Consider the following 14,184-nt stretch of genomic DNA (forward strand, 5'->3'; position numbering starts at 1 on the left):
TAAAAGGGGTTTCAAGTAAGTTACTTATGGAACACTTTATCCTGAACTGTTTTAAACAGACGAAAAAGTTCTGACCATCCCCACCAAACACGTGAGGCCTCGGTTGTGTTTCTGTGTTTGGTCACCAGAGAGCAGAATTGCTGTAATGAAACCCAGCTCCAGCTCATCCCGTTAACATCCCGGGGATGGGAGGAAAAATGCAGCACAAAGAGACCAACGATTGTCCTGCCTTTTTCCAGCTGGAAAGTGAAAAACTGGCCACATATTGATTCTATTTTAGAAAGCAGTATGAGATTCTAAGCCTACTCATTCAAAGTAGCAATTTGAACGTCTCTCTCATAGCTTTCAAACAAAAACAAGGAAAAAAAAAGAGTTGCTGATTTTACAGTATTAATGGAACAGATGGGAAGTAAAAAAATAAAAATCAATTAGTAAGTACATATTGTCAACAAGTAATGCTAATAATGCAGTTTTTGCTCTATGAGTAGAAGTCTTGAGAGATTCAACTTCTTTTAAATTACAATACAAAACATATTTTAGGAATACCAAAGTATATTAGGTAGACAAAAACACCTCTTTGTGGCTGCTGACTATAAAGATGCAAGACCTACCGAACAGAAAAAGCACTTAATTCAAAGCAAGCTAAACATGGCTGAATGAAAGCCCTGGAATCATGATCTTCCACTATTCTGTTGGTTTGGGTTGTTTTGGTTTTTGGGGTTTTTTTTTGTTTGTTTTTTTTTTTTTTTTTTTTTACACTGGGTAAGATCTGTTCATTTCCCCAAGTAAAGTACATTTAAACAGCCAATATTTAGAAAAATAATGAAAGTTATCTCTGTGGAAAGGAGGGACTGAAATACCTACTTTTCAAGCACAGATTTTGGGAGTGCTGTTTCAATTAAGGAAAAGTTGTTTACGTATGAAATGTTGAGTTTACCTCACAGCCACAAAAGTCCTGAAGAAAATAAGCAAAGCATTGGATGACATTAATGTGTTTCTGGCAATCTTTACTGGAATAGCAGATGAACACTTTTGGCCGGGGACGAAGTCTTTCCACATGGAGACCTGCAGCATATGCTGAAGATTCTGAGCTCTCCTCATCTAGATGGGAATATATATTTTCTAAATTGGAAGAGAAAAGAGAGTTCACTCTATAAAGCTTGATTTTGTGTTGGGTTTTTATTACTTTTGTAGACTCTTTACTAATGCATACAATAATAGGGTTTTTTTCCTGAAGACTTTCCTCTCCATCCTGAAAAAGAAAAGTTGCGCACACTCTATTTATCCAGCTTAAGAGTTGCTACATGTGGAATACACTTTCAAAGTTAAATGTGCAGTTATTTCTGTCCAACTCAGAAAACACAAGGAAGGTTTAATTTATAGACAGAATGAGGTGGTTTCACCATTAACCAGCTTCTAATCTCTGTTCAAATATTATAAGCCTAAAAGATGTATCATCTTCAAGAGTTTCCTGTCTAACAAAGTCTCTTGTCCTAAAAACCCCAAACCACAAGATAAGCCAGGTAAGAATATTAAACTCCAGGTCCACAGACCCCTTCAGGATATCATACAGGATCTCTCTAGTGTATATATACACACCCGTGTTTGGACATTAATTTGAATTAAGATATGATTAATTTAAATCAAAATAGCTATTACTGTTTCTTTCCTTGCATAGATGCTTTTATGCTGGAACAAAAATGTCTAGCTATATGCCAGATTAATTCAATCTAGTTCTACAGCTGGTTAAGCTAATTCGGAATAAAGCATGAGTATTTCAAAATACAAATATCCATCAAGGGATTCAATTCAGAACAATTCATCAGGAATAACTATTCTGGAACAGCTCTCTCTGTAGACAAATCCTCAGTGATTTGTCTGGGTTTTTTGTTGGAACTGTGCTAGCTGCGAGCAAAGGGATAACTACAGGAGACCAGAAGGTAAAAGGATTTAACCCAGCTGGCATATAGCACTTGCAGTATATCTCAGTGCCAAAATTCAGGTGGATAACACAGATATCTGAGGTTTGGAGAAGTACTCTCTTTTTCCATTATTCATGAAACCACGGTTCTCCAAATTCTGTAAAAAAAGCCAATGGATTTTTAACATTTAAATGTATCGAGTGTTGCTTGCCAGCTCCTGGATACAGAGGAGAAGTCAGCAAGGAGGGATGGAATCTAAGTTAGAAAAACATCTGCAAGCAGGGCTTAGAGTAAATTTAGGAAGATGGCTTAGAATGAAAGGTAAAGGCAACTTCCAGGAAAGTGAGCAAATCTGGAACAGTAGCTGTAGATAGTATTCCAGAAAGCACTGTGAATTGTATTGGCATCACATGCCTTTACTTTCCTTCTGATTTAAAATGAAAATGAATTAGGTATTTCTGAGAAAAAGAAGGGAATGTTTAAAACATACCTATTTACAAACCTGTTTGTAATCTACATGGTCACATAGTACTTTCTCAAATAAAAAGAAACATGAAATAAAAAATATTTTCCAATATTGCTTTTGATCTCTCCTTTTTACAGTGAAGCCTTGATCTGTGATACAATAGTGTCTAGGCAACCAATTACCCTCAAGCACTGAGTAAGAATTTGCTACAGGTTTCAATACACAAAAAAGCTGAGAGGAGGAAGGACAGAGAAATAGAAAAGAAAGATGTTCAGATAAAGGTATTTCTGGAATTAGCCTACCAATTAAGACTGTTTTGGTTGCAAAAGCATATCTTTAAGCTGAACTTTGTACTGAATAAACCCTCTTACCTTGCTGTTTCTTGCGGCACATCACTGTGAAAAGCGTGGCAAATGCAGAGATGACAACCAAAGGGACTGTGATGGCAATGGCTCTGATCGGGCCAGCCCACGGGGAGTGCACTTGGAAAAAGCAAGCAGAATTAGCCCCATGCAAATATGCTATACTACAATTATCTGAACAAATCTTCACCCTGGGAAGGCAAAACTGCTGCAGTACTCTATTATCAGGTAATTCCTGAAGATACAGTAGGCCCAAACATCATGTCCTGCTCCATTTCAAATTAGGTTTTATGGTGGTTGTGCCACTGCCACAGCATCAGTGGCTCACACAAGTAACAAGAGCAGCAACTCACACCAGCCCCAGGAGAACAGCCCTGTGTCAGGTGTAGTTTTGATGAGATATGCAGTGGTCATTTGGACCTGACACGTTTTGGTTCCACGGTGCTGAACTTGCCACTTAGAAAGAACTGCCCTCTTGCAAAGATCACCCTCAGCAATGTGCGTTAGGATTCAGTGCATTTTTCCCACTGCCTCCATCTGTGGCTGTTTTGAGGCTGCAGTTACACTCTGAAATCCCTGTTTAGCTTCTCAAAAACAGGGCTGATCCACAGGCATGTGAAGCATCCACCTGACAGGTTCTCCAGACCGCTCGGTTTGGTACCAGGGCTGAAGGGCACAGGTGATGTGTTTAGGCTGCTCCCACAGTTTCATTACACTGTTCCCACACTACTGCACTGTCAGTTATATACAATTAAAGTTATGATTCCTCATATCCACATATACAACAAAAGCCACTTTCCCACAAAGATTTCCAATGATGGATTGATCTAAACTCCACTAAATATAAATGTGGAGAGATACACGTGTAGGCTCAAGTGTCACCTCTACTCCTTTTTCATTATGTCAAAAAAATCACAGCACAATTACCTCAGTAGTCTATCTTATGGCAAACAGAGGTCAAATAGAGACTTACTTCCAACATAATTAAAACTGAATCTAAATTAATACGTTAAATATAGTATATTGTTTAAAAAACAGAACTCATACCTGGTTTTAGTGCATAGTGCATTGTTTTCCTTGTTGTGTTAGTGTCATCAACCAGCTTGGAAAAGTAAAAAATTAATTTTATTTACTTTCTGCAATACGTAAAATAACTGTAACAGCTCTTATGACCAAATGTGAAGAAAGTTACTGTTGAAATAGTTAAAACTAAAGAGCAGCACAAACTAGTACAACAAAAATTGACCAAGCAACAGAATTCCAATTAACAAAAATAAAAATCAAAGTCCAGGAATTATGCAGGCCCCCAACTTCAATTTAAGGCACAGACGAAAGTGCTGTGCACTCAGGGAAGCAAAGCTATGGAAAGGCCAAGAACATTGTAAAAAATTTACTTGCCCAAGTTACTTCAGTAGGGATGCTCGAAGTTCAATTCTACCAGTGTGGTTTGAAATATTTTAATTTTACTCCATTTTCCCATTAACATCCTCACTTAGGTGTTGCACAAAAGACTATTCAGAAATATTACCTCAATTATATAATCCCCTGGAGATACGTTCTGAAGAACACAACTTGTAGTGTCTGTGTTCTGCTCCTACATCAAAGAAAGAATACTTTGCAAGCCATTCACATACTTTTAAAACCTAATAAAGAATTCACATTGGTTTAGAAATAGGCAGAGCATTCTTGTATTCACACACCTTAAACCAGCAAAACTAAGTCTGCCCATTCAATTACACAATCCTCTGCCTGCAGAACGAACTTCTGTTATCCAGGTCCAATGGAGCCCTCAAGCCTGCTTTTGACTGATGAGTGCTATCACAGTACAACTGTTATTAACATAAACAGTTCCAAATAGTTTTACAATTTTAAAACTGATCCTATTTTATATTAAGTTTTTAAAGCTTCTATAAGACCTTAGAACACCTCATGTTAATAGGTGTTGTGCTTTTAAGAGCTTCACAACTCAGCCACATACCTGTTTGCAGGTCTTTTGCTTAAATGGCCCTTCATGCTTAAGTTTGTAGTGAAGAAAGTAGTACCTAAACCCAAAGTTGTGAGGTGCATGATCAAAGGACACTTGCATGTTAAAACCTTGCTGGGTAACATTCACATTCCTTGGCTTCCAGTCTGTCAGAGGAGATATTCATGAATCACAAAATTACTCTTCAAGTACAGTAACTTTTTGTAAGATTAATATATTAAAATATTACATTTTACTTACAAGGTTTGCAGACAAGGTTTTCTGGCTGTAGCAACAATTCACACGCTACAAATATAAAGAAAAATTATAAATTATACAGTATCAAACAGCTATGCTACTTAAACAGAAAAAGAACATGGGCAAAAGTAGGGAGCTCATCATTTTGAATACCCCCACTTCTTTCCCAGACTCTAATATGCCTGGACTAAATACATTTTGCAAACTTAACTTCTTTGGCATGATTTCAAGTCCCTTCTCATCTTGATATGTGAAACAGAGATCCATTAATTTGAGTAGCACATTTCTTAGTGAGACGAAAGGGATAACACCAGGTGCAGCATGTCAGGAGAGAAAGTTTAAGCTAGTCTTAAATACATTTACTCAGAGTAAGTAAGTATGCTGAGCACTACTACCAATGGTACAGCAGTCTGCATTAACAGACGGACTTTAAAATACCTTAGGAAAGTTTTACAGGGAAAAAACCCCTTAGCAGGACAAATATCAACAGTTCACTCCAAAGGGTACTTGCAGTTTCTCACCATACTGTGTGAGCACTGAGGAGCTTATTCAAGTTTCTTCTCTCTACCTCCAATTGCGAAGTAATTTAGAGAAATTCAACTTCATCTGCTGCTATCCAATTTTAGATGTCCTCCTCTACATCCGTCTCTAGACAGCTGTTTTTAAATTGTAATCTCAAAAGCAAAAAATAACCTTCCCTTCTCCACAATGTCCAGAGAGGAGCAAACCATCTCCATGAGTGAAATGATCCTGAGAACCACAGAACAATCCTGTTCTAGGCAAACCTGCAATAATTTCAGGCCTACCTGAGACTTTTCTCCTGGTTGCTGCCTAACACATATGATCGCACACTACAGATTTATCTATGGCATGCAAATTCTTTCTGCTTAACACCCAGATCTTCCTTCCAAGACAATGTCAGTAACTACTTATCCCAGACTCATCCAACATCATCATCCACTAAATTCCTTTGTTGGGAAACCCAAAACGTTGGGGAGAGGGGAGGCCCGCTGAGGAGATGACATACAACTATATTATATGCAATACTATATTACATGCAATACTATATTATATGCAATACTTACATCTAGTTCGGAAGAAAAATGGGTGATAATTACTTTCATTTTTAATGGAAGGAAAAGGAACAATCTTGACAAAGTAATCCGTTTCAAACTTCAAATTTACGAAGGGCTGGGACTCCATTCCCTACAAAAAAGACAAGATTGCAATGTATTTTAAAATCAACTATTATAGTTGATATAATAGTTGAAATACTAAAAGTATTTTTCAAAACAAGCCCCCAGTTTTGCAATCAAAGGCTCAAATTAATACATTAAGAATGCTTTACCTACTCCTCTATTCCAATCTGACATGAGGAATCTCAATACATAGTTGGATGTAGACCATTACAGACTTGCATCTGTACTCCAGAGTCACCAAAATCAGAGTTCCCAACTTCAGGGAAGCTTCTATCGAAAGGGACAAGATCTCTCTCCAAAGCAACAACCATCATTAATTTCACCAATAATACTTTTGGGAACCAACCAACTCTTTGACACGGGCATGGAGTAATAGGACAAGGGGGAATGGCATCAAACTGAAAGAGGGTAGGGTTAGATTAGATATTGGGAAGAAACTCTTCAGTGTGAAGAAGTGAGGCCGTGGCACAGGTTGCCCAGAGAAGCTGTGGCTGCCCCATCCCTCCAAGTGTTCCAGGCCAGGCTGGATGGGGCTTGGAGCAAGCTGGGATAGTGGGAGGTGTCCCTTCCCATGGCAGAAGGGTTGGAACTGGATGACCTTTAATGACCCAAACCGTTGTAGGATGATAGACACTTTCAAAACTACTCACACAGTCAAACAACACTGGAACTATTCTTGAAACAAAGCACTTACTGTTCGTTTAAAACTGGGGCTGAGCTGCTTTGGATCCTTTAAAACCATCTGCTGGCATTGTCTTCCCTCTGATTTTAACTCCTCAAGTATTACTCGAAATCCCTTCAGGTATTCAATCCCTACAAACAGCAGGGCATTTAAACAGAAGATGAATATTTCAAAATGCATTATGTGGTATTTTATGTAATTTGTATTTCATTTGTCTTTAAAAATGAAACTTATCAGTCATACAAAATATGTTTGTACTTAATACCTGTTCTTGTACATCAGTTCTGCACATTCTATCTTGCCTATCTAGAATTCAGTCTTTGGCAAAGGCTACAATTACTACATACTTGTGCAATGCTTAGAACAGAGGGGCCCATGTCTCATCTGGGGCTTCCAAATTACCACTGCAATAGAAGTTATCAGTACCTTCTTCACCTTCAGAAAAACTTTATAGTAACTTCACATTTCCTAGCACATTACTAGCAATCAAATATAATATTTTGCTGGCAAATTACAGAAATATTCCTTTATAAATTTTACTATCATCTCTGAGACTACCAGATTAAAATGATAACAATTGTTACAACTTCTTTAGCTCTAGTACAGTAAGGGATAACAGAAAACTTGACTAAAAGAATGGAATTTATTCCAGTGCATGTATACTTCCAGTTATTTATAACTGCTGCCAGAACTACACCCGTTTTGTTCAAGTTACTCCAATACAACTTATCTCAGCAGTGTCTTTACAATGTTCTCATCACAGAATTACTTCATGACACGACTAAACTGAGTCACAGTGATGTGAATATCCCAGGAAAATGCCAGTGTTAACCCTGTGACAGTTCTGTGGCTCAGGTATCAAAGGCACTGCACAGCTCTTTAACTCTCACTACTTCATCTAATTACATCTCCTCAATAGCATTACACATATTTATCAATGACACAGACACAGCTTTTTTAAGTTAAATGCTACATAAATCAAAATGGACTCATTTCAGTTTATGCTATGCTTCTCAAACCAAAAAATAAAATCCCGTATGTATCACTTCCACATTTTCCATCACCTCCTCTGGTTCACTAGGTTTGTGTGTTTTGATTAATGTTTTATAATTTTGTAGAAGATAAAGCATTGCCAAACGTGTTCTCACTGTTCTATGGAACAAAAGCACTATTTGTCCTTACATGAAGACCCTGAAAGAGAAAGTGTCCAGTTCCCATGTTACCCAAGCTGTCTGAACAGCAGTTCTGTCCTCACATTTCCCAAAGGATTAACCTCTGATGATTACAAGGAAGAACACCAGGCTTTGTTTCCCATGGGTGTCTGATCCATCCAGTCTGCAGCTGAAGATTACCAGATGCTTTCAACTGCACAATTCTGCAGAATTCAGTGGAAAAAATAGGAGCTTTGCAAAGATGTTAACAATTCCTTTCTTTTTAGGCAGTTTGCATCAATGATTCCAAGCATTATTTAATTATTTGACTTAGTACCTATGACCAGGAAGTTATTACCAAACCCATGATGAGTGAGTCCATTTCCCTCTAGAACTTACCAATGGCATTTGCTGTCCAAAGGATCATCACAGCCACCTGCTCCTGGCATGCAAATTGACTGATGGTGATGTTCTGCACATCTCCAATCATGTGTCTTCCCACTGAATTCAGGTAAGGAGTGCAGTCTAAAAATATGGACAAATAAGCACTTTTAGAAAAACATTGCAGCTGACATAAATTCCCTAACGTCTTCAAGATTGAGCTAAGTAAAATTACCAGTGCATTATTTTCTGTAAGTACTATACAGCAAATCTGGATGAAGTTTTTGTCTCAAGACACCAAAAGCCACAAAACTTCATAAATCATTGAGCACAACCACTTTCACTGGTTGCCAACCCACAGTTCACAGGACTCCCAAGGAAATTACCAGTTTATACCACCAGTGTAACCTGTACCACACAATGCGTTGGGACTCCCAAAAGAGAACAACTTTTCCTTGTAGTTGTTCAAAGGAATATGAAGACTGACATTAATTTTGTTCATGTACAGTGCTCAAAGCAAGAGAATGTTGGTCAATGATCAGGCACATATGAGAACAATAAACCATGTGAAGCTTGAGAACTGCTCAAGAAGAGCTTTTGAACCAAAACACTGCTTGATCCTGACCACAAAGAACCTACTGCCTAAATCCATGTCCTCTCTGCCACCCATTCTGCAGCCACATCCCTGCAGACCACCTAACTGCCACTGGATTCACTCAGGACTGGTTTTGTCTTGTTATTCTCACAAAATACAGTGTATTCCCTAAAGTTACAGCTCCACAAACATGTTAATTATAGAAAACTTTAGCTTTAATTAAGAAAACAAAATACAACCAAAAGATTCCTGACTTTGTTGTTGAACTTTACCATGTCTTTTTGTTTTCAAAACAAGAAAACAAATAAACCCAAATTTTATTACTTTTAAAGCTTTACAATATTTAGGCTCATACTATGTGGCAGGAAGAGAAGTAGTAAGCAGGGGATTCACTAGTTCTGGAGCACAGTATACATGAAGATGGGTGTGCAAAAACATTCTGCTCCTGAACTAGTGAAACCAACAAAATCCGGAAGAAATTCATCAGTAGATTGTATATTAGTGACTGATGATTAATTCAAAATAACTGAGATCATTTACATGCTATATATTCATCTATACAGAGCTTGTAGAAAAGAAACATGAAAAATCAAGTGCTATGATTCATAATACAGGAAAGTCAAATTTAATTCAGAGGTGTGATCTTAAGGGCAAGGAAAGAAAAATTATTAACTGTAAAGGAGATTTAGAAAATGGCTTTTTACTATGAATAACCATGGCAAGGGGTCTTTTATATAACTGTCACAGACATAAGAATAGAACAGTCTGTACAACACTGCCTTTTACAAAAGCTGGGCAGTTGGTACCGACTCTGCTGTTTGTAGAATTCGGTTGCTATGAGTGAACTCAGTGACAGCATGAACTTCCTCTTAGGAGGAGAGAGGATCTCTTTCAATGGAAAGTTTGAAGTAACTGGTTTTTGCTCAGTCTGGATCTAATTAATAGCAAGCCCAAGATTTTGGATCCTGGTTACTAGAATTTTATGGTCAAATGACAATTTGCCAAAATGGAATATAGCACAAACGCCTGAAGTCTGACTGCAAGTCACTGATTCACAGTTTTAAAGAACAACAGTTTTAGGAAGAAAACAGCATGGAAAAATCACACTTTTTAGGAAACCACTTCTTTTACTCGAATACAAGTGACATGCTAAAAAACAGACATTTCTTTTTCACCTGAATAAATAATCTAACCAACTAATTTAGCATCATAAAACACAGATTGCTAGAGTTGCTGTGTGGTAAAATAAAAGCCCCTAAATCACAGCTAGCAAGCCAAATTCTCTTTTGTGCTGGCTTATTTTTAAAGGTAAATATGTATTTCCATACCACGTGAGCTCTTTAGTCTTCATATCAGCAAACTCTTTTCCTAGTCCTGCAGAACTCAAATAACTCCTTTGTCCAGGAAGCACACAGTGCCAGCACAATTGTGAATTAATACTTCTCATTGGTTAAACACAGTTTCTGGTGCCAGAATTAATGGAAAAAACATGACACATACTGGGATTTAAAGAGACTCACTGTGTTAACTAAATGTGGGGATCTCTGTTCTGACTGGTATTATTTCCTAGTTTTCTTTATGTAGATTAAAAAACAAAATCATACTTCTTTTGTAGTGATCACCTACATCTTGTACAATCTGACACACTTAAATTTTGCTCATTTTAAGTGTTAAGATCAAATTAGATTTAAAAAAAATTCACAGTGAAGGATTGCAAATTCAGAAATTAACATCAAAATTGAGGAGCAAAAGGATGACCAGAATGAAACAAATCACTATTGTTAGGCTTCCTGAGGCATGCTCTCAGTGATGAAACTTTACCTACATTCAGCATCTGAAATAACTTCTTTGGGTAGGCAGAAAAAACCAGCTATGACTTGCACTGGCATTAAAACATTGATTTAATGTAAATGAGGACCTTGACTGGACACTGAGTTTATACTGGTGATGGCCACTACCTGCCCACATAAGGATAAATTCTTAATGTAGTCAGCGGTCCTACTTTGACAACTAGACAAGAAAGATGACAAAACATCTAAAATAACCGCCAGCAACAAGGTACAGCCATTTAGCAGATGTTTGAAGAGGTCTGAAGTATTACTGCTGCAAGCTGTTTATCACTGTTACTATGGCAGAGATTACTTTGTTCTCAGTTTAGCTGCAAAACCCACCACATCTGCCACAGCTCTAAAACCATCTGTCTGCACTGCAAATGTAGACAGCAGTTTTCCACTGGCCTGGGCCTTGAAGACTGTAGCTGATGAAAAGTTCTCACTGATTCAACTAAATGAAGAGATGCTATTCAATATTCTTCAATATTCACATTCAATATTATCCTTGCAACAACAATTTTTTAAATATATGACCTGTATACCTTTTCTACCTCGAGACACACATTATGTCATTTTCACCCAAAATCACACATCAGAGAAAAGCTCTATAAAGCTCAAAAGAATCCTTTCCTATGTCTTCATGTGTACTGAACCTTTCAGTGACTACATTTTTACACAGAATAATTTTCTATAATGTTCAGTCAAATACTGGGCAAATGATGTAGGCCAACCTGAAAGAGAAACTACTACAAATTGTTAGATAGTTTTACTATCAGTGAAACACAGAAGGAGATCTACCAGACCCAGCAGACACAGATTTTCTAGATTTTAAAATTATGTCAATATTGAAGAGCTTATGCCATTCCTAGAGCCAGTTTAGGAGACATGTTGCAATATATTGACAACTGGGATGGAGTCCTTGATTTTTGTGAATATAGTGCAGATTTTCAACTTACTGTCATATTTAAAGGTGACGTTGAGTAGTCCATTGTTCTTTGTGACTGATGACAGCCCCTGGAGAAAAAAAACAAGGAGAAAGGAAAATCTGAATATAGTATTTGCATGAAGCCATGAAATAGTTGTTGAAGTAGTATGACCTGCCCAGTAGATGGGAATCACAGAAGCTTATTTTTGGAAGAAAATTATGTGATATTCTCAACTTCCACCATCTAGGTGAATTGTGTCTGTACAAAAACCATACCTTTAATCAGGGTTTAAAAACAAATCAAATTGGGTTCTCCAGGGGAAACGGTGCAAGAGAAAAGGATGTCAGCCAAAAAGGACTCCACAACCATGTAAAGGAGTATCAGAAGTTCCAAGAGAGCACCATTACAGAAATCCATTATGCTACCTCAGACACTCTTTTCTTTTATCAAATACCATTAAAGCAGATGCTGCAAACTGAAGACCAACCAGAGAACTGCTCTGCCAGGGTGAAATCCAGGTTGATGAGTCTGCTGTCTCTTCTCTACTTACAGAAAAGAACTTTGGTCCTCAGAGATGCAGTACCTTCCCCTTCAGAAAGCACTGAAATTGTTTTGAAATGCAGAATGTAGCATCACCCTCACAAGACACAAAGCTGAAAACTGGAACACTGATTCTTATGATACAATATCATTCCCTGAAAGGCAAATGACATCACATTTCCCATCAGCTTTAAAAAAATACCACCCATTTAGACAGAATTGTATCTGGGTTCACGGTCACAGTGCAAACAGCAAAAATCAACAGTATAAAAGTTGATAAAAGTATAAAAAAGCAGCAGTAATTAGGTGTTGTCAGGATCATGCCCGAGCACTCACTGTGTGTCCCTCCACAGCCAAACCCAGGTATGGACAAAGAAAAACAAGGTAGGAGCTGTCAAGTGAAAAAAAAAAAGTAAAGCACTTCCTAAAGGATTAAAGCAATTCAGACCTTGATAGTAGTGTTACAAATTTGTAATCTCACTCTCTTCTTAGGTGGCTTTTCCTTTGTTTAAGTTTGATTCAGCTTGGCACTGAACCAGCTGTTATACAAAAAAGTTTCCTGAAACAGGCTGTAACTTTTCCATTAATACTTGATCTATTATGACTCACTTTCTGTTTCTCTAAACTTTATTAAATGTCATTTAACTTATAGCAAAAGTAAGACATGATTTATTTGATTTAAAAAATCTCAAAGAAGTAACTACTGACTTTTTATATTTATAAAAGGAGATTAACCCTCAAATCAATTGATACTTGTCTTCCTTTTGTCCTAGAGATGAAGTTTTGAGAGACATAAATTTTACCAAATTACACAGAAAATTAGCACACGTATTTTAATTCATTAGATAGGATTTTTATATGCTATATGAAAACAAAAAGGCAACACTTTTCCTTTAATTACATTTCTACTGGGATTAAGGTGACAGAATATATAACAGGAGAAGCATAAATAAATATACCACAATCATTGATAATTTAGATGCAAAAAACAGACATAACATAAGCCAAACTCTGCTGAACTTATTGTGCACATAAGACTTACTAGTTGCAAATATTTGCTCCCAAGTGTAGAAAAGGTGCAAAAAGGCTGCAGTAATTAGTGAGAGAATTAGGGTCACCTTCAACTACTGAACTAGATAATTGTTGTATTAGTTGTAAGTTAAAACATGTAAGACACTCAGATAATTTCATCATGCTAAACTCTAGTGTTAATCCCTAAACTACTTACTGCTGTGAGCTTAAAAATATATTCTTCCAGGAAGCATTCCCTTGGTTTTGAATTAAAGTAATTGTGCTATTTAGATGGCTTATAGCTAGGAGAACTTTTTTGGAGCATCTTTAAACCTATAAATACTAATGTTACAGCCTCAGGGCTCTACATTCTCAGCTAATTGTCCCTGCCCATGGCAGGGAGGTTGGAAATACATGACCTTGGAAGGTTCCTTCCAACCCAAACCAGTCTGTGATTCTATCATTAATTAACCAGCATTTGTTGAATTTACATTTGTTTAATTTAATTTATTCTGAACTTTACTAGAAAGCAAGTCTTTGTGTCCTGGAGCTTTGTCTACAAAATCCCTGTGGTCTACATACTTCTATACACGTGGACTGAGAAGAAATAAATAGGAAAGAAAACAGACAAAATATCTTTTCTGAAGAACTATAGACCACTGATCTTTGGACAGATAATCCAAGTTGAAATGCACACATATTAAATTACAAACAGCTTTATTTGTCAAAAAGCTGGGGGAGCACAGGAGGCATTAGCCACATTAAATCTCACATTATGTGAGCTCAAAGCACAGAACTCCACAGAAAACATGATAAGCTAAAATCCAAATCCTGTATCTACATTGGGCAAGCACAGGAAGAATTTCCATCACACATCTCAAATCACAGAGATCAAT

General features: G+C 37.1%; 1 protein-coding gene across 1 annotated transcript in view; it reads right to left on the reverse strand.

Moving 5' to 3' along the window:
• Window positions 1-14,184, reverse strand: part of IL17RD (interleukin 17 receptor D) — a 40,518-nt gene that overhangs the window by 5,017 nt on the left and 21,317 nt on the right. Inside the window, exons 2-11 of the mRNA XM_039559136.1 lie at window positions 11,768-11,825; window positions 8,403-8,528; window positions 6,865-6,983; window positions 6,057-6,177; window positions 4,975-5,019; window positions 4,729-4,880; window positions 4,279-4,344; window positions 3,798-3,852; window positions 2,760-2,870; window positions 938-1,122 (exon numbers count right to left, since the gene is read on the reverse strand). Of these exons, the coding sequence (XP_039415070.1) occupies window positions 938-1,122; window positions 2,760-2,870; window positions 3,798-3,852; window positions 4,279-4,344; window positions 4,729-4,880; window positions 4,975-5,019; window positions 6,057-6,177; window positions 6,865-6,983; window positions 8,403-8,493 (945 nt within the window). The 5' untranslated portion in view covers window positions 8,494-8,528; window positions 11,768-11,825. The remainder of the gene's footprint in view (window positions 1-937; window positions 1,123-2,759; window positions 2,871-3,797; window positions 3,853-4,278; window positions 4,345-4,728; window positions 4,881-4,974; window positions 5,020-6,056; window positions 6,178-6,864; window positions 6,984-8,402; window positions 8,529-11,767; window positions 11,826-14,184) is intronic.

The sequence above is a fragment of the Corvus cornix genome, chromosome 12 (genome assembly GCF_000738735.6).
Source record: "Corvus cornix cornix isolate S_Up_H32 chromosome 12, ASM73873v5, whole genome shotgun sequence".
In the NCBI taxonomy this organism is placed as follows: Eukaryota; Metazoa; Chordata; class Aves; order Passeriformes; family Corvidae; genus Corvus; species Corvus cornix.